This window comes from Metschnikowia bicuspidata (genome assembly GCF_001664035.1).
Source record: "Metschnikowia bicuspidata var. bicuspidata NRRL YB-4993 chromosome Unknown METBIscaffold_2, whole genome shotgun sequence".
In the NCBI taxonomy this organism is placed as follows: domain Eukaryota; kingdom Fungi; phylum Ascomycota; class Pichiomycetes; order Serinales; family Metschnikowiaceae; genus Metschnikowia; species Metschnikowia bicuspidata.
In genome coordinates this window covers 143,901-169,251 of record NW_017387732.1, presented here as the reverse complement: position 1 = coordinate 169,251, position 25,351 = coordinate 143,901, and the positions used below count along the sequence as shown (strand labels likewise).

Genomic DNA, 25,351 nt, shown 5'->3' with positions numbered 1-25,351 from the left:
CGGTCAGGCAGAATGCGCATCAAAATCACCATTCGATTGGCTCACTTCTCATGAGACCGATCTTGAAGCGTCAATTCCAAGCTTTTTTCAACATGGCTTCTCGGGACGAAATGGCGGCTGTGAATGCCGAGCCCGCGGCTGGCTCTGGAAACGAGGCCTTGTCCTCTGTGAAAAAACAAAGGCCTGCGCGGCCGTTCAAAGAGCTGAAAAAGCAGAGAGATGAGCTCGGCTTCAGACTCAAGCAGCAGTCGGTGGACAAGAACCTTTTGCACTCAACCGGCGAAAACAGCAAAACAATCCACGAGGAGGAAACCGAAGGTGCACACTACGAAATCGACGGGCCCTTGCGCAGAGTCACGCCGTACTTCTTCACGTATCTTACCTATTGCAAACTCCGCTGGAGAGACCGAAAACTCATAGACATCTTCACTGACGAATTTAGGGACAAGGAGCCCAAGTTCTATCGCAAGGCCATTGCCGAAGGGCGGGTCTTGCTCAACAAATCGCCCTCCAGCATCGACTCGGTCGTGAAGAATGGGGATCTCATCAGCCACCGGTTGCATCGCCACGAGCCCGCCGTGACGTCTCGCCCAATCAAAATCATTTTCGAGAACGACAACATCATCGCCATTGATAAGCCTTCAGGATTGCCGGTGCACCCAGCAGGAAGATACCGCTACAACACCATCACGAAAATCATGCAACATGAGCACGGCATCACTGTTCACCCATGCAACAGGCTCGATAGACTCACGCTGGGCCTTATGTTTCTTGGAAAAAATGCCAAGGGCGCCGATTCATTGGTGAAGCAAATCCGCGAAAGAAGCGTGAGAAAAGAATACATAGCCCGGGTAAAGGGCCAATTTCCCTTGGGCATGCATAAGGTAGACCTGCCTTTGAGTACTGCGTCTCCCAAACATGCGCTCAACGTGGTGGACCATGAAAATGGCAAGCCTGCCGAGACAGAGTTCTTCCGCATCTCGTACGACCCAAAGTCAAACACGTCCATCGTGAAATGCCACCCACTAACTGGTAGAACCCATCAAATTAGAGTGCATCTACAGTACATGGGCCACCCGATCGCAAACGACCCAATTTATGCCAGTGAATACGTGTGGGGTAACCCAGACTTGGGTAAGGGCTGCAGCGGGGTTCCGGATCCGGCTCTCATTGCTCGTTTGGACACCATCGGGAAATCCAGAGCTTGTTCTACGTGGATACATCCACAAGAAGATGGCGAGGTACTCAGTGAAGACACGTGCCCCGAATGCCAGGCGCCGTTGTACACGGATCCGGGTCCTAATGACCTAGATCTCTGGCTTCATGCGTACAAATACGAGGCCGAGGACAAGCTGTGGTCGTATAAGGCAGACTATCCTGAGTGGGCTTTGAGTCCTCACCGTCCTTTCATGGAATTGGCTCTTGAAAATGCTAAGAAGTGCGGGGAGACGCAGACGCAGTTCAATGTTGGTGCCGTCTTGGTGCTTGACGGGGAGGTTTTGGAAACAGGCCATTCCAGAGAATTGCCGGGAAACACGCACGCGGAACAGTGCGCTTTGGAGAAATATTTCGCCCGAACCGGGCTGACAGATGTACCCGAAGGTACGGAGCTATACACGACTATGGAGCCGTGTTCATTGCGCTTGAGTGGGAACGTTCCATGCGTCGAGCGAGTTTTATCTACGAGAATTAAGACGTGTTTTGTTGGTGTTGTCGAGCCAGACACGTTCGTGAAGGAAAACACGGGGAGGAAGAAGCTCTCAGACTCAGGCGTGGAGTACATCCATATACCAGGATACGAGGAGGAGTGCTTGCGTGTGGCGAAGTTGGGACATGAAAAGATCGAAAGTGGCGAGAAGGGAGATGACACGCCCGGTGCTGCTTAGTGAATATGTGATGTATTTGATCTACTTTGGAAAGCTTATTCTTCGTCAAAGCTTATCTTAATGCCTTTGGTGCCGTAAATGTAGACTTCGCCGCCTTGCCTGTCGGCGTTGCGGGCCAGTGGATCACTTCTCGAAGAAGCCTGTCTCGCCGAATGATCTGTAGTGTAGTAGTTTCTGTCTTCTTGCAAGCGAGAGGAACCCGCGGCCACTGAGCTACCTGCGCTCACGGACCTCGGGATGGCCATTCCTGTGGCAATGATAAAGTCGGTCACCTTGACAAAACCGTCTCGTATGAAGAAGAAGCCATGCCCCAAGTTCTCGGTGACCGCTTGCACGCGCGGTTTCACAGGGTTTTCATGGCAAGTCGAAGACAGAGAAGGGGCCGTTCTCAGACTTTGTAGCGACCTGCGGGAAAGTAAGCTTCTGTTCATGGACCGGCCATTGTACGACTCGTCCGCCGAGTCTTCCTCCACAAATAGTTCGAGCTTATCTAGCTCATATATCTCATCTTCATAGAATTTCCGTCCGAGAACGCCCTCCTTCTCCTGTATCTTGCGAATGACGTTGTACTTGTTGCACCATTCCCAAGGTATGACCACGCAGACTACATAGGAGGCAATGGAGAAGATTTCGGCGAGGTCATACACCCATGCGCTCGAGACATCGGAGATGAAGAACGCCACCGGGGTGTATATGAGAATGAGAGATAGCACCGAAATCGGCCATATGTTCGGGTAGAGCATAATGGTCTTGATCTTGGTGATGAGAAATGCGGTGAAGATGGCCGCGTAGCTGATGCTCATTGCAATGCGGATCAAGTACGTGAATGCCGGAAGAATTTTTCCTGCTTCGGCGGAGTCGGCGAAAGAGTGGAACTTGCTCACGCTCCATAGTGTTTGTGAGGCGATGGACGTGGTGAGCCCCACCAAGAAAATGAGTCTCTTATCGCTCTGCCGCGAGAATAGCCGCATGATGATCTGCACCTGGTTGATCTGGAGGAAAAACGTGACAAACAAGTCGATCACCTTCAAGTAGGTTTTCAGGTTGATCACTTCGAGAAGCACCTGGCCGTGCAAATAGCCATTTCGCTGCTGGTTGTGAAGGACCACAATGGACTTGACCACCACTATTAGCATGTATACCGAGGCCATGACCACCGACGTCTTGAGGAGCAAAGACGGCTTGATCATATAGTTGGTCATGACGAAAATGGTAAGGAACCACGTGATCACCGCCAGCGTCGCCATCGAGTATACTATCGGCGCTACACTAAAGAGAAAGCTGCCTCCGGAGCCGGAGCCTCTTGTGTACTCTTGCCACAGCGCCACCACAATAGGGAGGTTTTCCAGAAACGTGTTGATCACCAAGTTGGTGTTGGTATTCATTAGCGGCGTTGCGCCGTGGTGGCAGTTCTGGTGGTATACTGCTTGTTGCACGTATCTCACTGGTTCAGCAAAATCGTGTGAGATGAGAACGCCTTCGGGCAAGGTCATCGGCTTGCACAGCTCGTACACCTTCAGTGGAGAGAAGTCTCGCCATAGCATGGTGGTGGTTTGCCGAAAACTATGCCGATAAATAGATGTGAAAGCGTGCTGGAGAAAAGGCCTGGTGTATTGGCATTAATTAGGGTCACGAGGCGACAGGCTTAAATGGAGGCTGGGTGCGAAAGACGAGCCCAGAACCTCGGCCTGTTCGTGCTGCGCTTAGAGAATATTGACAGCAGAGTCAAATCTGTTTAGCCTAGGAATGTAGCAGCGCAGAATTAATCTTAAAGAATCAGAAAAAAGTGACCTAAGCTTTGAAAGGCTGATATAGCTTCTTTTTTGGTTTTGATTTGAAATCATCTTGTCTCTCTCTTCTGAGTTGGCGTAATTTTATTATATCGTGGCGCGCTTTTAAAAATTCACCATGATTGGGAGGAGATATAAATACAGAAAGATGAATGTAGATACGAATGTCAAGCTTCCCCCAAGAATCCAGGCTCTTCAATAGCGCCATAATTCCTATTCACTTTTTTGAAAAAAATGTCTTCAAACATCGTGTCTCATACTAAAAACCGGGATGAATAAACCTTGTTCTTGTAAGTATGGTGCATGGCTTGGTCATACTCATAGTAGCCACTTATTGGCTGCTGTGCTAACCAACAGTCTCTTGGAAAATACCAGATAAGAACCTTGTATTCTGTGTTTTTGTCGTTTCGTTTCTCCGTCAAATAAATCATTACTTTTACCTAGTTTATATTTCCGGTGGTCGTAGTAGATAATGGCAACGTTGGTTGTTTTGCACCCGCACGTCTCCAATCAGCAGGCATGCAGATTGTCTTCAGTGAGGTGCCTGTCCAGCCGAACAGAGAATCTTTCTCTACATCGTTTCGATTCCCACGGAATCGCAAATCAGGCCTCATCTATTCGCCAGCTCCAAAACCAGCATACCCTAAGCTTTTGTCAGTCTTTGATTTTTTTCTGTCTCGGAATTTCCCGGTCTTTTGAATACAAGCACTGAGTCACAGCTCCAGGATCAGGTCACTAGATCCTGTCATTTTGCATACAGCTCACACCAGAAAGAGCCTCCATGCTATTGGAATAGTCCTTTTTGTTTACTACACCTTCATCTCCATAAAACATGGCTGCAGAGCTGCAGAACCACGAGGCTCTACTCTCGCCCAAAACGCACGGGCGGTCGGAGTCTTACAACTCTCATAACTACTCTTTTCTTGATTTTTACGATGTGGAAACCGCCAACGAAATGACGTCCATATGCGAAAACAACTCTGGTGTCACTGCATCCCATGTTCTGCTTCTGCCCGTCAGAATTAGCGCAGACGACACGCCCAACCATACGTTGACATCAGTTCGAAATAGCAAAGCATCAGCCAATCTGGCTGAATCTCGGGCAGGCCCCGTGATTCTTCCTTTGGATGAAAAGCGCAGCAAGCAGATCTTGACCAGTGACACTGATTTGTACGGGTTCCACAAGAACTCGCTGTTGTTTGCATCCACGCTGGCGTCGTACAATAAATGGTTTAAGAGATACCTGCTGCACGTGCTAGCCCAGAAGAGAAAATGGGAGCTTCAAATGAAATCAAATGGTTTATCCAGCCAGTTGCACGCTCCGTGTCCGGACAGCTTCCCACCCAAATCCGATAAGATCAAGAAGCTTGTCAGACGAGGCATTCCTCCAGAGTGGCGTGGAAGTGCATGGTTTTTCTACGCTGGAGGCAACGAGCGGCTTAACAAGAACGTGGGCGTGTACCACAAAATTGTGACAGACACAGAGGGCACGCATAATAAAGATACAGAGGTCATTGAGCGTGACTTGCATCGCACATTCCCGGATAACATACACTTCAAGGCAAGCGGCCTGCTGGAGCCCAAAACCGGCGGCGAGCCGCCAGAAACGGCGATGATTTCCAGCCTCAGGAGGGTGCTTACGGCGTTTGCACACTACCAGCCGCAAATCGGGTACTGCCAATCGCTTAATTTCATCTCGGGCCTCCTTCTTTTGTTCATGTCGGAAGAGCATGCGTTTTGGATGCTTGTCATCATGACGGAACGCATCATTCCCAAGGTGCACTCAGCAGATCTCGAAGGGGTCCATACAGACCAAGGCGTATTGATGATGTGCATCAAGGAGTACATCCCCAAGCTCTGGGCCATTATAGGCAGAAACTACGACGGGTCCATCTTGAAGGAAGACAAGATTCTCACCAGACTCCCGCCCCTTACGCTTGTCACTTCCTCGTGGTTCATGTCTGTTTTCATAGGCGTTTTGCCCATCGAGAGTGTCTTGAGAATCTGGGATATCATCTGGTACGAGGGCTCGAAGACCATCTTCCGTGTATCCCTAACGTTGTGTCGCTTATGCTTTGACGACCCGAGTTTCCAATTGAGCAGGGATGCAAAGGGCCCAGACTCCAATTTTGAAGCGGAGCAGATCGAGTTGTTCCAGTTCATGCAGAACTACCCCAAGCAGATCACAGATCCCAGCATGTTGATCGACTTGTGCTTCAAGAAAATTGGGGGGTACGGGTACGGATTCTTGTCGCAGAACGAGATCAACAAGTGCCGGGAGTTCGTGGCGTACCAAAGAAACAAGCTCCAAACGAAAAAGGCAGTCTTGGGAGCAGAAATGAGCGAGTCGGAGCGCGATGCGCTTGCGGGCTCTGGCACGATGGCCGAAGAGAGTATCCATGACGTCTACGGATTCAACAAGTCAATTATGAGTGGCGTTGCGTGGAACAGGCACATGAGCGGTATGATGAAGAAGAAGTTTGCGAAGAAGGGCAAGTACGAGTAGAAGGGCAAGTACGAGTATGAGGGTAAGTACGAGTAGAAGGGTAAGTACGAGTAGATGAGCAAGCGCCAAATTAGAGAAAATGCACGCATGAAAGAGCAAGGTGAACACAACAGGCCAGATTCGGCTCGTCGCCAGGACAGACGAGCTTGCGGAAGCCCAGATCCGGTTCGGGGCCCATGCGCCGGTTTCGGGTGCCCTGATTCGAGCCTTTGGTATTTTTCGCCGCGCGCTCCGCGAATGTTCTGAATGATCAAGTCGGGCACCATCTGTCAAAGCACACCACGCAACTAAACCAATGCAGTACAAGTATCTCATATCCCGCGTGGCCGACCCTGTGATTGCAGTGTCCATTGGCGTGGCCGCATACTATATGTTCGAAGCACGCGTAGGAAGAAGGGAGGGCCATACCCTCAATGAACTCGTGTCGAAGAGGTGGGCCCGGCGGAGCGAGCAAAAAGACCGGGAAACTTAGTGGAAGGAGCTGGGGTTTTTACTGTTATGTATGTAGCTTGAGTTAGGGGCAGCCTAGGCCACGGAACGGAACTTGCCAAGGATCCGCTGGCCGTTCTCGGCGCCCACTTCGGCCACCAAGAGGTCGTGGATCTTGCCCCATGTTCCGGCAGATATGGCAGGGGGGTCAGCGTCGGAACCAGCGGCGGGTTCTGGCGACTTGTCGGCCGAGGGCGCAGAAACCATGACGGTGATGGAGAGTTCCGTGCCGTCCGGCACCAAAGAGGAAATAGAGGTGGAGTCCGTGAGCACTTTCGACTTGATCATGAACTTCAAGTTGGACGGCGTGACGCCTGCCTGCTGCAACGCGTCCACGGCAGACACCAAAAGACTTTTGACCTTGTATACGGACTGGGAAGAGTGCACGCTTTGCAACGTTGTAGAGAACTTGTATGGGGGGCGGATCGACCGCAAGTGGATGTCGACGGCCGCGTCTTGCAGGGCCGGCGTGCGGGTCTTTGGGAACGCGTGCTCCACTTTGGGCAAGCTCGGGCCCAACGAGCCCAACTGGTTGTAGTTTTCGGTGGAGTGGAACGCAGAAGCTGGGGCGTCCGGAGATAACCCGATAAGTTGCGAGTAGGTCTTGCAGAATTCAACGGACATTGCGGGCGAGTGGCGAGGTGGGGGCGGGCAATGCGAGATGGCAGCGCTGTGGGCAGATTGTGGTGGGCTGTGCTTGTTTGTGGCCGACAATCCCTAGATCTCTGTTTTTGCTGGCGAGCGATGGTGGAGCCGTTCTGGGGCCTGGTCTGAGACTGGCCCTAAAAGTCGCGGCGCCAGCGGCCCTGTCCGTAGAGCCACTGGAGAAGATAGAATGGACAGCGGCCAGGGAGTTCTGCATAAGGTCGGTCTGTTTGGTACTAAAAAATAGCCTGTGCTTCTTATTACCTCGAGCGCAATTCAAAACACACAAAAAAAAATAGGAATTTGGCTCCGCTTTGCATGTTGTGGCGGTGTCCCAATGCTTGTATTGCCCTCTTATGAGCACTGGGCCTGAGGCCCCGCACCCGCGAACATTCGCCTTCGTGGGCCTATCACTAAATCTCCAACCTCGCTCTACAAAGTACGAGTGTATACATCGGTGCCATCCATCAACGTTCAGCAGCTTCTGCAAACACACAAACACTCCTATTGCACAAACACTCCTATCACACACACACTCCTATCACACAAACACAACACCAAGGCTGCCCACAGACGCGAGCCACCCCGCAAATCCCGAGCTTCTCTCCCTGCCAAAGCACAAACTCAGCACGCTAAGCATGAGTTTCTTTAAGCCGTTCAAGTCCAAGAGCGCCCACAGAGACGGGGCGCCATTGCCCCCACCCGTGACTCAGGAAAGAGACGATAACCTGCTCAAAACAAGACTCCAAAACTTGAACCCTTTCAGGTCCCAAAACATCTATCTTCAGGACGAGGAAAACTACGTGACGCCAGAACCCGGGTTCTTGGAGCTTTCTCGCTGGGACCGCATGCTCATTTTCGGGCTCACGTTTGCAGGGTCCGTGTCGTGCTACCTCATCTGCATATTTTTGTTCCCCGTGTTGCTGTTGAAGCCTCGCAAATTTGCCTTGCTCTGGTCGTTGGGCTCGATCTTTTTCTTGGTCAGCTTCGGCGTCTTGCAAGGTTTCCAGGCGTACATGCTCCACTTGATGTCCTCCACGCGAATCCCTTTCACCATCACCTTCGTCACGAGCATCATCATGACTTTGGTCTCCAGCTTGTCCTTGAAGTCCACGCTTCTTTCCATCGTGTTTGCCATCATCCAGCTAATAAGTGCCATCTGGTACACTGTCAGCTACTTCCCCATGGGCCAACAGACACTCAATCTAGCATCTGGAGTAGCACGGTCTCAGGTCGAGACTTGGATTAATTCTTAGCCTGGCGTACGTCTATACCAATACATAAACAGACCCACTTAGTTCGAGTAAACTTCTCTGAACTTGTCCTCGCCCTCGCTCAACTGTGGGAAGGCGCCCTCGATACCTTTTTGAGCAACCTTCACAATTGCTGGATTGGCCGTCGTGTCGCTCGCCAACGCGGCCTTGAAGTCAAGCACCTTTTCGCCAACAGACCTGAGCTTCAAGTTGTTTGGGTCCACGATCTTGGCCCAGTTTCTCAAAGCTTGCAAAGTCAAGACGTATTTCAGCTCTCTTTTGTAAAGACCGTATGCCAACTCCCAAGTGATCTTGTACTGGTCGGCCTCGGATGTCAACTCCTTCACGTACGATTCCATGGCGGCATCGATGGTGTTGTTGTCTTTCAAATCAGCCAACGCTTTTTGACCGAACACATCCTCGTCGTTCTTCTCGGACTCGACCTTGCAAGCCCATTCATTCAACTTCTTGTTCAAGGGCTTCCCCTTTTTGGACTTCTTTTTCTTGGACTTCTCATCGTCCGCCTCGGGCTCTTCGTCTACGATATCCAGATACAATGCCATCAAACCCTTCACGGCTCTGACATAAATGGGCGTAGAGTGGATGCGGTCTTCCCATTGCAACATGTCCACATAGCCACGCGGGGTTCCTCTTCTCATGCAGTAGGAATGGTAGTCAAATTGGTCGGCCACAAAGACTTTGAATACCTTGATCACTGCCAAGAATCTCTTCAATGCCAAGCCTCGGTAGAACGAAGCAATCTCGCTTTCCCTCGCGGCCTCCTCTGGACTTCCTCCCAAGGCCGCAACTTCCTTTGTCTTTTCTTGGTAGAGTCTGTAGTAGGCCTCGGCACTCTCGATCAACACCCAGTTTGCTTGCATGACGTGGGCATCTTTGAGGCCGTTGATGGCACCGTCTTCCAATTTCGTGAAAAGAGACACACAGTCGATGGCCTCTTCCACCCTATTGGCTCTCATCAAGTACTTGGTGGTTTTGGAGTTGATGAATCGGTCCTGCAAGTCGAGGCCGCGGCCCTCTTGCATGATGTCGCTGGCTTTTTGCGCATCTCCGGTGTGTTTCACGATTCGTGCCTTGAGAATGTAGAGCTCGACAAGCGTAGGAGAGTGAACCAAGGCCGCATCGATGTGACGCGTAGCCGCAGGCAAGTCGCCGAGATAAAGATGATGCTGGGCCAAAAAGTACGATGTCCATACAGAGACTGGCGGAGGCAACTGGGGCACTTCGGTCGCAGCAAAGTCCTCGAGAACAGAAGCAATGACCTCGATCTTCTTGCTGTTTTTGTACAAGGGCTTGACATTCACGAACGTGGCGGGAACTCCCCTCTTCAATTGGGACACAATGTATGCTTTGACCCTGGACCGGAACTCCGGGTGCGCAGCTGGCAAGAAAGTGAGTGGGATGAATTGCGGCGGGTCCGAGCGGGGGTAGAAGGTCGCGAGCTTGTCGTACAATTTCAAACGGAGCTCCTCAGATTCGCTTGGCGTCAGCAACGCGGTCTCAAGAAGATAGTAGTAAGACATGTTATCTGGGTTGATCTGGATCAACTGCCGGTACACGACCGAGGCGTCCTTATGCTTCCCCAAGAGCAACAAGTACTTGGCCTTGTATTCCAAAAAGGAAACGCGGTCACGGATCTCGCCCACGTCCGCCTCGAGCTCCTGCAAAGCCCGGCCGAAATTGCCCGATTCGGCAATAATCAGGTTCTTGTATAGCACACACTCGCTCTGCTCGTACCTGTCCTGTTCTTGTAAATGCTCCTTGATAATGCCCTCGATCTTGGCCAAAGTGGTCACCGCCGAATCGTAGTCTTTGTTTAGATGGTGGGCCACGGCAACGGCCGTCCAGTTGGCCCTGTACCCCGGCTGGGTTTCCAAGAACTTCACCCGCGATTCTCTTAAGCCTTTGAAGTCCCTAAGTTGTGCCTGGAGAAGCGCCAAGTCTCGCAAGATCGGCGTGTTCTGCGAGCCGTTGTCCAACGCAGCTTTGTACCACTTGGCAGCCTCGGCGTAGTTTTCTACGTTCCTATAGTAAATCCCGGCCAAATGGTCCACCAAGTAGTTCGAGGGGTCTTTTTTTAACGCCTTTGCAATGTACGACTCTGCGTCCGCCTTGTGGCCCAACTGGTAGTTGGAGCATCCTTTCAAAGCCAACGACTCGGCATGAGAAGAGTTTTTTTTCAAGTTCTGGTCGACCAATTTCAACGCTTTCTTGTACTGCTTGGCTTCGTACAACACCAACGCCTCACGCGCGTTGGCGTCCTCCTTATTTGCGAAAATCGGCTTGCGTGCAACCATCTTATAGCGACAGAAGAGAGCCCAATTGAAGATTAGGTTAATTCCGAGGCCGTGCAAGAAAGAACGTTGGAAATGTAGGCCTTTCGGTGCTCATGATGATTCGCGCTCGCATGCAGGCGCACCTATCAGACGTCGGGACTTTTGCCTACTGCTGAGTTTCCAGATAGCGGCACACGTTGACACAGGCCCAGCTGGCGTGCTCAGTAATAAACCTCTATATTCCAGCTTTTCGGGAGATATAAAATTAAGCCTCATTGCGGAAATTGGTCCGGGGATAGGCTGGGGCCCCAAGTCTCCTAGCGGCGCACGGCACTATGAACCAGTTCTGACCTCCAGATATTGTGCATGAGAAGTCCCGAAAACGAAAAGGAACGAAATTACATTTATGTTCAGCTGCCGGATGCATACCCGTGCCCCATGTCTCGGCTCCCGGAAACCTCTTTGTTCCTGGACCCGCGCATGCTAATGACACGGGCTTCCTAAAATGAACGCGAGGTAGCACAACAAAAATGTGTTTAGACGTTTCAATTTTTCATTTAAATACCACCATTATATACACACGCCAAGTGGCACAGAAGCCCGGTGGAACAGAAACCATCCCTTGTTTTATTTGAAATGTCAAGAGCAGGGCGAAAATACGAGAACAAGTGACTTACCAAGCGTGGCTCCTCTCCTGCAGTACAGAAGGCGACATGACTAATGGGCTCAATACGCATCGAAATCTGGATGACGCAGATATCAGCAGAAGAAGCACTGTGCTATATAAAACAAACGGCCCGATCTGCGGCTCCTGCTTATCTTTATCATCTGTTCATATAACGCCCACCGTATGTCCGAGTACGAACATGCCACGGAGAGGCTGTCTGATGACCTGCAAAAGAAGAGAATTAAAGTTGCCTGTAACAACTGCCGAAAGAAGAAAATAAAATGTGACGGTGCCACAGTATGCACCAACTGTCAAGTCACTCAAGAGCCAGAATGCATCTATGACGAGAAGTTGTCGAGGCCCCCTCGTAAAAAACAACGGACGCTGAAGCTGGACGAAGTTCTCACGTATTTGAACTCTCGGCTCGATCGACTAGAGGCGTTGATCCAGTCTGTTGCATCTAGCATCCCTGGCAACAATGCCACACAGCCTGAGATCCCAGTCAAAGCCGAGCCGCAAGCATTTGGGTTTGGTAACGAGGATGGTGAGAGTTCCGATGCGACTCAAGACGAAGACAAAGTCGCATCCCCCTCCGATATCATTGGCTGTACGGGGAAGCCCAACGAGCTATATCTTGGAAACCACTCTTTCTTCTCCATTATCTCCAAAAGTAGTTTGACCTGGATGAAGGGCCAGCTTTCGGAAAAGAATGAGCACTTGATCGTGCCCTTGATCAATCTACCATACGTTTTTGAGAACAAGACCAGGTCCTTTGCTCGGATGTGGCTCGACCCAAACAACAGCAACCATTGCAAAAACATGGAGCTCATCCGATCCCCACTACCGAACAAGAAAGAGGCTATTTTCGATTTGTTCGAAAAGTACAAGAACTCGTTCAATGCCGTCCAAGCATTGTGTCTGATCGAAGAAATCGAAACGTTCCTAACAAAATACTACAGCACGACTAATCCGAACAAACGGAACCTTCTGCTCATAGATCTATTCAAGCTCTCACTGGCAATTCTAATATGCCTCAGTGATGCAATGGAGACTTTGTTTGATCGAGCTTGTGATGATCCAGCCTATGGCCCAAACAAAATACCGATCAAAGATCTCACTCCGAAAGAAATCAGCAACTTGAGAGACGGGCTCATCCATGTCTGCATGTGTTACTTCTACCAATTGGGTATACGGTCACAAGGCATCGAGACTGTCAAGGCCATGCTCTTCTTGGGGGTCTTTCTCACCAAGTGCTATGAGCCGCCCGAGATTATACATATTGTTTTCACGCTGGCAATCAGAAAAGCCCTTGATACCGGGCTCCACCGGATTGAAACTTATAGAAATTGTTCGCGCGAGGGGTTCGAATCAAGGCTCCTTGTTTGGAAAATTGCCTGCTACTTCGACATGGAGATTTGCTTCCGCAGCGGCAAGCCACCAATAATCAATTACAGTGATATGAGCGAAGAGCTACGGAATAGCTTTTCGGTGTATGAGATTGTCAACAAGTCATACCCGCTTCCGTTCTTGAGGTATTACGACATGATTTTCGAGGTGAGATTGGACACCTACAACCGTCTATTCTCAGCTTCGGCAGACACGAAAACGTTCCAGGCGCTTCAGGCCAACGTGGACATTCTCAATCAGAAAATGTTCAACTTGTTGGCTCAAATGACGCCCGATCACAGGCCCTACTTCTTCAACCAGCCAGGCTTTGAGGAAGTGAGAGCAATATATAATATCGACGAAGAACACCGGTTAACGGCCAGGTTGACCTTTTTCCTCAATATGATGATCATAAACCGGCTCCCCACCATGTTTGCCTTCCCCGGTGTGACCACTGAGCAAACGCACATTTACAAGAACTTGTCGCTAAACAGCGCAAGAACAATCATGCACATGCTCAAAAACTTCCATTCCTATGGCCCCGGAAAGGCCCCGTCGCTATGGATCGCGTTCTTTCCGCTCATTTCGGTGCTTCATCTCCTGGCCGCCTGCATGTCAGATCCAAAGTCCTTGGATGCCCACAGCGACATTCTACTCATTATTCAAATGTGCGAGACTTGGTTCAACAGGAAGTTGTCTGCCGATAGCTTCTGCTCGTTCAAGTTGGACATGTCTCTCCTTCTCCAGGTGTTTGTGAAATCCGTGGCGAACATTGCTATCAGCATATTTGAAATGAACACGGGGATAGCGATTCTCGCCAACAATGAGAAGATCAGAGACTCGTTTGAGGCCCCGCGCAAACTCTTCCCGGAGCTTTTTGGAAATGCCGAGCACTTGAAGAAACTCATTCCATATATATTCGAGTCAAAGTCGCCCTTCCCGGGCGACGGGACACCGACGTCGCAAGAATCGCCTTTATCGATTTCTAGTTTGATTGACAATGAGCAGATACATGGGAACTTGTCTGAGGGCGCGTTTGAGGAAAACATGCCACCAAATGGCGGTGCAGGATACGGCTCCCTGGACTTTGGGATTGGCCTTGATGGGCTCGAGAATCTCTTGTTTGACCAGCTTGACCAGTTCCCCAACTTCTTTTTCGATGGTGTTGGAGGAGGACTATAGAGGCCATCAGGCCTGATGGAGGAGGTGCCACGATCTATTGGTTGCGAAAGGCCAAGCTTCCTTTTCAGCTCATTGTAGCTTAGATTGCGCCATACAATGCGACTTGTATTGCAGCGGGAACATAGCTAATTTCTCACCTAAGCCTCCAAGAACCATGCGAAGAATTCAACGGTTTCTGTTGGGGGCAAGTTTTGCAATTTAACTGAAGCGGCCTGCGCTTATCTGCTGCGCCTAGTCGAAATGTGCTCCCATGACATCTGGGTCCATGGGTTCCCCCAAGAAATGTAATGAATTTATTAGTGTGCTTGATGAATGCATTGCTCGTCGTCTTCGTCCTCCATTAAAAAAAAAAGAAAGAAAAATCCCCGCCATTTGACATCATGTGCCATAGTGAACAATGGTTATCGTGACCCAGCCAAACCTGTACTTTGCGGGGTCGCGTAGGTGCGCTCACTGTTGATGTACCAACAAGGCAAGTACTGACCCCATACTAATAGTGGAAAATACACTAGTGTGTTTTTGCAAGCCATGGAGCACAAAAAAAGAGACCGGATTGCCAAAGCGTGTGCCCAGTGCCGCCGCAAAAAAACCAAGTGCAATGGCCAGAGGCCCTGTTCTCACTGCGCTGCCCAGACCTTGGAGTGCTTATATGAGGGCAATAAGACCCGGCGCAAACGGACCGTTTCGAGCAGCTCCATGGCCGACCGCCTACTGAATCTCGAAAATATGGTTGCGCAGCTAGTGGGGAAACTAGAGCCGCTTGCGGGCCGTCTACGCTCGTCTTCGGGGTCGCCCGAAGACAGTCTAAAAGCACACCAGGCGGTCTTTCGAAATACGCAGGACTCGGCTGCCGACGAGGACTCTTATCTGGATTCGTGTTCTGAGGCCTCGGACGGCGTGAAAGGCGCAGGCGGCTCCAGCGGGCCGCGTGAAATCGTGAAAAAAACTGCCAGAAACTCCATCTTCGACGAGTACAAGTCTCTTTTCGACGTGGCGCAGGACACCCACGCCAAGGTCGTGAGCTGCGGCCGCAGGTTTGTCGTGGGGTCGCAGTACAAAGGCCCGCAGCTCGGCTTCAGCATCTTGCTTTCCGAGCAGAGCATAAACTACGTCAAGCTGAAACTAGCGCCCAAAGACCACTACTTGGTGGTGCCCATGCAAACCATGCCCGTGTACATGATCGCCAGCAAGAAGGCGTTCCACAGCATCTGGCTGGAGCCGCAGGTGCAGACCACAGACAGCATAGCCAGCTTGCGGATGGGCTGTTTTCCGGACGCGCAGTTCATCGACGAGGTGCTCTGCATCTTCGAGAAGATCCATTTCGCCAACTTCATCTGCAGCGTGGAGTACGTCCGCGGTCTTTTTGAGGTCTTCCACTCCAACAAGAAGGCGCGCAGCCCGGACCCGAAGGTGCTCTCCTACTCGGAGCTCATGATCATGTCGTTGGTGATGATCATCTGTGTGTCCGCGTACGTGGACGCCAAGAACATGCCGCAGCCGGCTGGCCCGCAGTTCCCCCGGATGTCCAAGTTCTCGCTTGCGGAGCTCGTGGCGTTCCAGGAGTCCAAATTCAAGGCCGCGGTCTACTACTACCACCGCGTGTGCACGGTCAGCGAAGGCATCGCCACCATCCAGGCTCTTCTCCTCATGGCCGTGCACCTCGAGACCTCGTGGGTCATTTCGGACCTCAACTTTTCGCTCACGTCCATGGCAGTGCGCTACGCCCAGGACATGGGTCTCCACCGGCTCGACTCGGCAGCACATCTCCGGCCCGAGGAGCGAGAAAAACGCGCCCGCGTATGGAGGACGTGCCAGCACTTCGACATCGAGGTGTGCTACCGCCTGGGAAAACCGCCCTCGGTCAACTTGCTCGACGTGTCTCTCGATGACTTGTTCTTCCAAGGGCCGCCTCCAGATGGCGGGTCCGACAAGGGTGCCCTCGAGATCGACTACGACAAGCTATGCTACATCCGGTGCTACACGTACATGAGGCTCTTCAGTGCCCAGGTGAAGTACGACAGCTTGAAGAACATCCAGGACGTGGTAATGGTCATCAACAACGACATGTTCCGTCTAGCCGAGGACGTCCGGTCTGGCTCTCGTCCACGTCTTTACAACGAGCAGGGTTTCGAAGCCCTTGTCACCAGCTTCACGGACAACAGGTACCCGCCAGCACATCTCGAGATGCTCATAGGCTTCCACCTCACCTTCTTCAATCACGTGATGACCATCAACAGGGTGCCCTGGGCCGTTGTTTCCGACGTGAAGGACCCCTCTGCCAAGGAAAACTCGAAGTTCCGAAAGCTCTCCCTCGACAGCGCCCGGACAATCTTGCACATCACTCGGACCTTGAGCCATATAAGCTCGTCCATTCTTCTGTTCAACTGGCTCGTCACATACCCCTTTCTGGCAGTGACCAACCTTTTATCGAACTGCCTCAATTACCCCGATGACCCCGATGTCTTGAAGGACTTGAGCTTGCTCATCGACGTCTCGTTGAACACGTTCGGCCGGATTGGTGCTAGGGCAGAAGAGGAGGAAGCCACGCGCTTGTTGTACATTCGAGTCAGAATGGCAGACATTCTTATCAGAGTCATCATGAGGGTTGTCATCACCATAGTGGACCAGACATGCAGCACGGACATCCTTGGCGCCAACCCTGGTCTCTTGGAGCATTTGCTGATGGTGGAAAGAAGATATCCGAGGTTCTGCAAACCGTTGGCGAAGTCTTCCACGGTGGAGCTGGATGCCAATCTGGCACATGTCACCAGTCATGCCAGCCCCAGCACGCCTGCTCCCATGGCATCCTCAGCTACTAGTGATAATGAAGTTCCGCTGTTCAAAGCCGGCCTTTCTGCTGATGTTCCGATTGCAGACATGAAGCCTTCTGCAGCCAGTTTCTCGCCTAGCTTGGGTGCGCTAGAGGTGATCGATTTCCTTGAGTTTGGCGATAAGCTCGGAAACCTTCCGCACGAAAATGGCTTCGGCGACGGAACAAACCAAGACTATCTCAACTTGCCAAACTTCTTCTTCGACAATGGAATCTAGTGCGACGTGGCCGAAATTCACGGATTTTGTGTATTCGAATTCGTGCTTACAACATATGTACTTAGCAGGTTCTGGGAAACTAAGGCGTTCAGATATACCCTAGCGAGTGCGGATAACACCAGCCGCAATCAAAGTGTTGATTTTCTTGCTGACGCTTGGGTTCTTCATGTGGTCTTGCAACGCGGCAGGGTTCTCTCTTGCTTGGCCCAAGATACCTTGCATGACGGGGTCTTGCAAGATGGCGACGATCTCAGGGTCCCTCGAGACTCTCTCCATGGTTTGCTCGGGAGTCTCTCCCTCGATGGCCAGGAACCTCTGGGACAAAGCCTTGTTGTACAACTGGTCGATTTCCTGCAAGTTCTTGCCCGAGTTCAACTCTTGGTCCTTCTCTCTGGCCGTGGTCAAGGTATCAAGGACCGAGGAGTACTCGCGCATGGCTAACTGGGCATTGGCCTTTCTGATGTAGGCCCGGATGAAAGTGGGGTCGCGCTCAATAGCCTTGTTGCAGTCCGCGACGGCGTCGGGGAACGACATTAGCTTGGCCAAGGCAGCAGCCCTGTTGGAGTAGCCTCTGGCGTCCTCTGGGGCTCTCTTGACCATCTCGGTGTATGCTTGCACGGCCTTTGGCCAGTCGCCCTTGGTGAAGTACTCCTTGCCCTCCAACCTGGCCTCCTCGGCCTTGGCAGGGTCGATGTACAGGTTGGCCTCCTTGATCTTGATGTCTCTCTGGGTCTGTCTCAACTTGGTCAACACATCTGGCGTTCTGTGCTCGGTCAAAGACTTGTCGAAGTACTTGGCGGCAGCGTCCAACTCGTCCTTCTTCAAGTATGAGTTTCCGATTCTGGCAAAGGACTTGGCGATGATCTTGTAGTCGGCACGAAGGGCTCTGCCCTCGTCCACCGCCAACTCGCACGTGGCAATGGCCGCGTCGAAATCGCCCTTCTCGTACTCGGCAGCGGCCCTGTTGTTCAAGTACGTGATGTCCTTGTGCAACTCCCACGCCTTGTTGTACTGCTCGATGGCCTCGTCGAACTGGCGCAGCTTGTAAAGCGCGTTGGCTTTTGCCTTGAGCGCGTCGGCCTCGGCCTTGGACGCGTCCTCCATGTCCACGTCCTCGCTAGCCTCCTCCGCAGGCTTGGCGTCGGCTTTTTCCTCGGGCTTTGGCTCTTGTCTAGGAGCAGACTCCGCAGGCTTAGACTGCTCTGGTTCCTGGGCCTGCTCGGCCAGATCCGCAGACATGGGGTCGGCCATGTTGAGGTCAATGCCCATCAACGCAGCCATGATGGTCATCATCCTTGGGTCGCTCAACATGGTGGCCATGCCCGCCTGGGGGTTGGCCTGCATCTGCAAGACCTTGGTGACCAAGTCTGGGTCATTCATCAACGCCGAGGTCTTGGGGTTGGCGCGCAACTTGCTGATCAAGTTGGGGTCCAGAAAAATCTTGCCCATGCCCATGTCGGGCGCGGAGTTGCGGGCGTTTTCCGCCTGCTCCACGGCGTCCAATCCCGACTTGGCCATGGCATTCGAGGGCTCCAATTCCAACGCCTTGGAGTATGCGCTTTTCGCGTCGTCGAGGTTTCCCAAGCCGTAGTGGGCAGCACCCACGCGGCTGTAGCCTTTGGCCCACGTGGGGTTGATTTCGGCGCACTTTTGTGCGTCTTCCAACGCCTTGTCGAAGTTTTTTAACGAGGCATGGCACGCGGATCTGTTCAGGTACAACACGTGATTAGGCGTCTCGGAGACGTCGATGGCCTTGGAGAACTGCTCGATGGCCTGGTCGAATTGCTTGGCGGCAAAGTGCTTGTTACCCTGGGCCTTGTATTCTTCAGCAGACATTGTGGGGTGTGATTTGTGGTGGAAGAGTTGGTTCAAAATTGGTGGTGTACGGAAGGCCTTGGTGGGGCCAGATATATGTGCTGGGTGTGCTCGGGGCAGCGCTGGGCCCGCGCACTTCTAGAAAGTTCGGTGCGAAGGCCTGGGGCGGGCAGGTACGAACTTCCTTTTTTTGGATGGTATTCTGGTAATTATTTGGGTGTTTTTGAGTAGAAGCCTGGGGATGTAGAAGCTAGAATATAGGAGGTGGAATAGCTTGGGGGGTAGAATAAAAAGCCTGGGATTTATTGCCCTGGTGGCCACCGATTGGCGTATGGTGTCTGGGGTAATACAGTTCGGGACGTGCAGTTTTGGTTACCTACGTCAGCAATCTGATTATTTGGACAATGCTAACGGACATGTAACAAAGCCGCCTGGCTGGAAATCCGCTGTGCTTTACGGAAAGCCTACGTGGTCTGTCTGTGCGTGCTCGCTTTCAGTCACATCTCCATAGTTATCGTTGACCTGAATTCCAACAAGCAAGCTGAGGGAAATTATTCTTTAGCTTGCCGTCTTTGTAGTTGATGCTTTGAAATACGGGGCTAATTTCATTCACAAAAATGGCCAACACGTAGATCGCAGGACCGTCATGATGATGTGCGCTGCTTCCCGAGTATGATAATTAAATTAGGACATCGTTTTGCGTCCACGACCACAAAATGATCTTTTGGATTCGTATGACTCGTACTTTGTTTTTCCTTCATCCCCAAACTGCAAGACCTCGTAATTCTATTAAAAAAGCGATAATTGCGTCCACTAGAGTTGTTGCGGAGTACTCAACGCTGAGTGCCAGAAGGGTCATGTTTGCTCATTTTGGTCTATTGGTCAAAGTGCTTTGTTTAAGCTCGAAAATCAAGAGAAGGCCTTCTCAAGTAAAAGCTGAAACTTAATACCTGTCGAGCTGTGAACTAGTCCTCGATAGCGTCATATTGTATACCGAGTATAGGATATTTCTATATTTAAAAGACCCGGAAAACGAACAGGTGTTGAAGAGAGCATTTGGCTGGCCAAGTCATAGGGCTGGTTGTGTCGATTTTTAATCCCGCCATCGCCCATGCAAGCTCGCCATACCACCGACTGGAACATCTTAGCACCGAGTCGAGTGTAGTATAATGCTGCGTCAGATCAAACTGCCGACGACCAATGAGACTTCGAAGTAACTTCGAAGTCGGCCCGGATGATGTGTGCAAGCACGTGTACCGCAGCCTCAAACACTAGGATCCCACGGCCGACGAAACATAACAGTGACGGATCTTCTTTCCCATAAGGAAATGATATAGGCATCGGAAACCCGGCACAAACATGTGCCTGGCCCACGTGTGAAGCTACATTCTCCACGCCTTTCTACCATAGCGCAAAATCTATATTTTCTTTAATTGCTAGATGTGTGTGAAAAGCTCCACAGTAACAAACTCTTGTTCTTGTACACTGTCGCGTCCACAGTAACAAACTAAAAACCCAGCAGTGTAGTACCAAACAAGACGGTGCCCATACAAAGTGTATGGCTTCTCCAGGGCGCACGAATTCTACTAGGCTGGAGAGTTCCGGGCTCCGAAAACATCGCTTGCGCATCATTGTCTGGGTGTGGAGTCGGGACGAGCATGTGCTCTAGTCATTGACGTAGAACGGGCCGCACCCTCCAAGCCGGGATCTCAGATAGTAGCTCGTCATAGTCTCGTTATTCGAGGGTAAGGGAAAGCTTGCACTCCCAGAACCAGAAACCCCGCTTCATCCCACAAATGATCAGGTGAGAGGCCAAGTCCGGATGTCTACTGATTGTACCGGTCGGCCACGCTCTGGAGCGCCGCGTCCACCACCAGTAGCGAATACGCCGGCCCATAGCCGTGGCACATCTCGTTCCCCTTCAAGGCCTGCATGACCTCCGCCATGTCGATGTTCTCGTACTCCTCCTCCTCGATCTTCATCAGCAAGTAGTCCCAGACCGCGCCCACAGCAAGCACTTTCTGGCCTGGGTGCTGGGGCTCGTCGTAGATCTTGCTGACGGTATCGGCATTGACCACGTGGTGTTCCTGTCCATCCATCATCTGCTGGACAAACGCCTTTTGCGACTGCGGGAACGTGAACCTCGAGCTCTGCTGCATGTCGCCCGTGTGGCTGGAGGCGTTCGAGCGCAAGACCTGGTTTTCGGTCTTGACGGAGATGAACTGCAGCCTGACTTCGTCGAGCGCCTCGAGCAACCTCTGCCGTTCGCCCTCGCTTGCGAGGAGCCTGGACTCGAGCTCCTTCAACTTGGACTCCTTGCGCTCTCTGAAGGCGCGCTGGGCTAGCCGGTTCTGGGCCTTGCGTTTGATCACGAGCTGCTCCTCGGTCAAGAGCGCGTCGTCTTTCTCCAAGAGCTCGGCCTCTAGGTCGTTGGTCATCTTGCGCCTCTGCCTGCGGGTGTTTTGCTTTTCTTTTTCCGACGATGTCAGCGGCGGCGGGTGCAGGGGCATATTTGCCTGGTGCATATGAGCCAGGGATGCCGAGGATGCCGAGTCGGTCTCGGGCCGGGAGACACTGAGCGAGTTTGGCGAGTCGTGCAGGTTGGGGGAGTCGTGCAAATTCAACGGGTGGTGCAAATTCAACGGGATGTGCAGATTCAACAGGATGTGCAGATTTGATGGATTCGAAGAATTGTCCAAGTCTGACCGGCCATGCAAGCCCGCCGAGTTTGGCAAGTTCGCCGAGTCCCGGAAATGGGGCGGGGCCTGGAAGCCCGCTGTATTGGGGGTGTTTCCGGGGCCCTGCAAAGACGGGTCGAAAGCACGCGGGCAGAACGGCTGCGGATCCGGCGTATCCACGCGTTTGCCGCTCATGAATGCCTCTTGCATAGGCGACAGCCACGGCAACGTGCTGGACCCTTCGGGCTGGGAAAATGCTGCTGGGCTATAGTCTGGGAGCAGACAATCCCCGTGGTTCTGCTCGCGGCCGAGGCCGGAAACATGGCTGTATGTGGCCGTATTCTGTCTGTCATCGGGCTCGGGTGCAGCCATGCCGCAAAACTCAGGGTTTCTCCAGGAAAGCTCATCTTTTGATGGGCAGAACGACGACATGATCGGGAAGTAGATTAGAACACACAACAAGCAAGCTCGTCTCTGCGGTGTACCAGGGTGGCTCTAGAAAGAAAAAGTTCAAACTTGAAAAAATGCGGCTGTCGGACACCTGTGAGATATGGAGCTGGGCGACGTGAGTAAAAGCCCAAGAACAGTAGGGATTCGCTAGATCCGCTCGTAGATCTGCGCACGGTTCCTACTGGGGCTCCGGCATGGCCTGTGCACAGGGCCCTACTGGCAGAGGCTCAGAACGGCGCTGGTGCAGGATGGGACCCGGGGGAGATCCTGTGTTTCTTTGATTCCGACCAGCCAAAGAAAAAAACAAAGCCCGAGCTTGATTTCAGGGCGTCAGCAAAATAGTCTAAGCATGTTGCAGCAGGAAAATGTTGGTGGGGTGTGGTTTTTGGGTGGACCCTCTGAACGTAATAATGGGGCTGGCCCTAATGACACCGCGAAGACGCAGATGGCAGAAGCCTTCGAGACGCGGCAGGCCCGTAACTATGCAACGACGGATATGGTGCGGCTCGCCTTGCAATTCCGGGGTCTGGAATGGTTTGAAACAAGGCAGTTTTATAGGCATCTAAGGCAAGCAATATGAGGGAGCAGCAGAAACTCCCAAGGTTTCTGGGTGCATCTCGAGTCGGCTGCTCAACCTCGCCCTCTGGTGCATGAGCCCCCACCAATATGCCGTAGCCAAGGCCGAGCTTTAGAAAATACATAGGAAACACAAATGGGCCCCAGCTTCCTGAAAAAAGCTTGCGTCTAAATCCAGCCATCTGTAGGCGTTGGGTGAGGTACAATGACGGCGGGTCTGGCTCACCGCTAAATGTTCCATGTAAGCACTCACGCGTCTGAAGTTAGCTTCGGAAATGATTCCCTGGCCCTGGAAAGTAAAGTTTTCTTTTTTTTTCTTGCTTAACAGAATTATAAACTCAAACATTTTGGCATACACTAGTGTGGAATGTGGTCTGTAATGACAGAACAGGCACCTGTCCCATTGCACTTCTGCAAGCCTAGGAGCAATGCAATGCAGACATCCCAGACGGGAAGTGCCGTAAAACGACGTTGTTCAGACAAAGCTCGCAGAAATTCCGAGATTGCTGCTTCCACAAACTGTCACGAGGGCCTGTGGCCGGAGATTGCCAGTACCTCTCTGGTCAATTTCGCAGATGGAGGTAGAATAGAGCCCAGTCCTGCTGGTGCCCAGTCAACAACTTCCCTTTTTTTCTCGTACCGTTTCGAGCCCTCTCATTTGTTTCTTGGATAGGGACTATACATCTGCTCGAGCGGGAGTTTCGTATCGCTACTATGGCCAATGTGAGCCTGGGCGCACTACATGTCGCTGAAAACTTCAAGGCTTGGATTCCGGGCCTAGACTATTGAGGGCGCCAGACCACGCAAAACACACCCAGTGCGCTTTGGGTGTCCTGATCTGACCTGGCGACGGCCCGTTCTGGAGAAAAGTGCGCCGTCGCCAAGTGAATAAATAAGGTCATTCCTAGGATACGATGCTTGCCCACTTGAGTCGCTGAAGAGCCAAGAACGCCACGCACGCTAGAAATGCAAGGGCAGCCAAGATGCCGATGGAATTGTCTCGTTTCGCCCGCCGGCTGGGCTTGCAGTCCGGTCGGCTTTTTTTTGGCGGGCCGTCTTCGCCCGCGGCTGGGGCCACAAACCCCGCCATGGCCAGCGTGTGGATCTTCTCGTCATTCTTGGGGACTCTGCCCAAGAGAAACGGGGCGAGCATCTCGCAGGCGTTTTTGGAATGGCCCACGTCTTCAAAAGCCTCGGTGGCATCCACGCCGCCGCAATCAAAAAGCACCTCTGCACCACCTGGATGCTGGGCGGAAAACGCAGTGAAGTCGTACACCCTGTTATAAAGAATCATCCACAAATCATCGGGGCTTCCATGCTGCTTGACTTCGGCGAGCGTATACTCTGGAAGGCTTCTTTCAGGCGAGGCAGCCATGGCCCGTCGAGGTCTAGTATGGCGGATGCAACGTGGTTAGAAAAGTCCAAAGACGCCAGAATCGACTAGGCAGAAAAACAAGGGGGGGGAAGAAGAGGTGTGAGGGCCTGAAACCAAGCCAACGTGAACACTAGTCTCCATTTGATGATGCATGGAAGATCTGGTCATTGCTGCTGCAGGCATCCAGGGCCGAGATGCAGGTGGTCACGTGCCCTGGCGACGGCATTCGCTGAAATGTTTGGACAGAGCCTTGCGGGGCGGTATCGCTGGTGGGAAGTTCACCAGGGCGTGTTTCTGGATGTGTTTCTGGGCGCCGATGTGCGTTTTCTTTGTGTGTCTCTCTTGCTGTTTGTGTTTTCTGTGCCTTATTACTGGACACTCTGTTGCGATGAGATCTGGGTTGACTGCGAAAAACAGCGCGGGTGTCTTATTGGGGCCAGAAATTGCTCAATGCCGATCGGATCTTTAATTACGTCTCACAGACACCAGAGAAGGGCCAGGCAGAATCTCCTTCAGTATCAGAGTCGAGAAATTTTGAGGACAAGTTAGTATGGGCACGGACGACAAAAAAGGGAGAGGAAAATAGAGGACAGAAGATAAGAAAGAAGGAAGAGAAGGGGGAGGAAGAGAAGGAAGGAGGAAGAGGAAGCAACAGAAAACAATGCTGGAATCTCATGAAAGCAGGGCCATGTGATTCCGGCAGTCCTTATATCACGCATTAGGCGAGCCTAATTCACCTGGTTCCGAAATTGATGAAGTGTGACAAGTCCAGTCGCAGACCCAGGCACTCATGGAGGCTAATAACACTGTGCGAATATTGAGTATGGCTGTACGGGATATTCGGTTTGGGCACCACCGGCCCACGAGAATAGATGGACCGTCTGTTTGGGTTTTAAAGTGCATCTATAACAGACGAGACGTATTTTTTACTTGCGTTTCTTTCTCTTTTGTGACTAAAAGGATCTAGACAGTAAAGACAAGGAGAAAGGACCGCGACGCCGGATGAAGCCGCCAAAACCATATTTTGGCCCCCACACACCTCTTTTTTGTGGGACTTATGGATTTAGTCCTATGGATTTGGCCTATGAATTTATTCCTAAGAATTAAATCCTATGGGTTCTGTCGCATGAGTTTTGTCCTATGGATTTAGTCTTATGAGTTCTGTCGCATGGATTTGGTCCTATGGATTTAGTCCTAAGAATTAAATCCCATGGGTTCTGTTGCATGAATTTAGTCCTATGGATTGGACATATGGATTTAGTCCTATGGATTTGGCCTATGAATTTATTCCTAAGAATTAAATCCTATGGG

General features: G+C 51.8%; 11 protein-coding genes across 11 annotated transcripts; 6 read left to right on the top strand and 5 right to left on the bottom strand.

Moving 5' to 3' along the window:
- Nucleotides 1-92: 92 nt before the first annotated feature.
- METBIDRAFT_77402 (bifunctional DRAP deaminase/tRNA pseudouridine synthase) lies at nucleotides 93-1,886 on the top strand (the record flags this gene model as incomplete). The annotated part of the gene is made up of 2 exons (XM_018858692.1): nucleotides 93-167; nucleotides 204-1,886. 2 exons carry the CDS (start codon nucleotides 93-95, stop codon nucleotides 1,884-1,886), a joined length of 1,758 nt encoding a protein of 585 aa, XP_018712337.1.
- A 221-nt stretch (nucleotides 1,887-2,107) lies between these two features.
- RIM21 (Rim21p) lies at nucleotides 2,108-3,430 on the bottom strand (the record flags this gene model as incomplete). Its single annotated transcript, XM_018855325.1, has 1 exon — nucleotides 2,108-3,430. A coding segment is annotated over one exon (1,323 nt), but the record flags the coding sequence as incomplete, so codon positions are not given.
- A 1,078-nt stretch (nucleotides 3,431-4,508) lies between these two features.
- METBIDRAFT_77400 (Rab GTPase-activating protein) lies at nucleotides 4,509-6,182 on the top strand (the record flags this gene model as incomplete). The annotated part of the gene is made up of 2 exons (XM_018858691.1): nucleotides 4,509-4,787; nucleotides 4,812-6,182. The coding sequence occupies 2 exons, from the start codon at nucleotides 4,509-4,511 to the stop codon at nucleotides 6,180-6,182; spliced, it is 1,650 nt and encodes a 549-aa protein (XP_018712335.1).
- Nucleotides 6,183-6,477: 295 nt separating this feature from the next.
- METBIDRAFT_40288 (uncharacterized protein) lies at nucleotides 6,478-6,654 on the top strand (the record flags this gene model as incomplete). The annotated part of the gene is made up of 1 exon (XM_018857253.1): nucleotides 6,478-6,654. The coding sequence occupies one exon, from the start codon at nucleotides 6,478-6,480 to the stop codon at nucleotides 6,652-6,654; it is 177 nt and encodes a 58-aa protein (XP_018712334.1).
- Nucleotides 6,655-6,707: 53 nt separating this feature from the next.
- Nucleotides 6,708-7,295, bottom strand: METBIDRAFT_10763 (uncharacterized protein; the record flags this gene model as incomplete). Its single annotated transcript, XM_018853847.1, has 1 exon — nucleotides 6,708-7,295. The coding sequence occupies one exon, from the start codon at nucleotides 7,293-7,295 to the stop codon at nucleotides 6,708-6,710; it is 588 nt and encodes a 195-aa protein (XP_018712333.1).
- Nucleotides 7,296-7,954: 659 nt separating this feature from the next.
- On the top strand, nucleotides 7,955-8,572 carry METBIDRAFT_39222 (uncharacterized protein; the record flags this gene model as incomplete). Its single annotated transcript, XM_018857117.1, has 1 exon — nucleotides 7,955-8,572. The coding sequence occupies one exon, from the start codon at nucleotides 7,955-7,957 to the stop codon at nucleotides 8,570-8,572; it is 618 nt and encodes a 205-aa protein (XP_018712332.1).
- Nucleotides 8,573-8,591: 19 nt separating this feature from the next.
- On the bottom strand, nucleotides 8,592-11,299 carry METBIDRAFT_138330 (peptide alpha-N-acetyltransferase complex A subunit). Its single transcript, XM_018854433.1, has one exon. It carries the CDS (start codon nucleotides 10,882-10,884, stop codon nucleotides 8,611-8,613), a length of 2,274 nt encoding a protein of 757 aa, XP_018712331.1. The 5' UTR covers nucleotides 10,885-11,299; the 3' UTR covers nucleotides 8,592-8,610.
- Nucleotides 11,300-11,713: 414 nt separating this feature from the next.
- Nucleotides 11,714-14,098, top strand: METBIDRAFT_77396 (uncharacterized protein; the record flags this gene model as incomplete). Its single annotated transcript, XM_018858690.1, has 2 exons — nucleotides 11,714-13,875; nucleotides 13,906-14,098. 2 exons carry the CDS (start codon nucleotides 11,714-11,716, stop codon nucleotides 14,096-14,098), a joined length of 2,355 nt encoding a protein of 784 aa, XP_018712330.1.
- A 726-nt stretch (nucleotides 14,099-14,824) lies between these two features.
- METBIDRAFT_39773 (fungal specific transcription factor domain-containing protein) lies at nucleotides 14,825-17,146 on the top strand (the record flags this gene model as incomplete). Its single annotated transcript, XM_018857174.1, has 2 exons — nucleotides 14,825-16,935; nucleotides 16,996-17,146. The coding sequence occupies 2 exons, from the start codon at nucleotides 14,825-14,827 to the stop codon at nucleotides 17,144-17,146; spliced, it is 2,262 nt and encodes a 753-aa protein (XP_018712329.1).
- Nucleotides 17,147-20,814: 3,668 nt separating this feature from the next.
- Nucleotides 20,815-21,456, bottom strand: FCR3 (Fcr3p; the record flags this gene model as incomplete). Its single annotated transcript, XM_018854641.1, has 1 exon — nucleotides 20,815-21,456. A coding segment is annotated over one exon (642 nt), but the record flags the coding sequence as incomplete, so codon positions are not given.
- Nucleotides 21,457-23,770: 2,314 nt separating this feature from the next.
- METBIDRAFT_19731 (uncharacterized protein) lies at nucleotides 23,771-24,007 on the bottom strand (the record flags this gene model as incomplete). Its single annotated transcript, XM_018854885.1, has 1 exon — nucleotides 23,771-24,007. A coding segment is annotated over one exon (237 nt), but the record flags the coding sequence as incomplete, so codon positions are not given.
- Nucleotides 24,008-25,351: the final 1,344 nt, after the last annotated feature.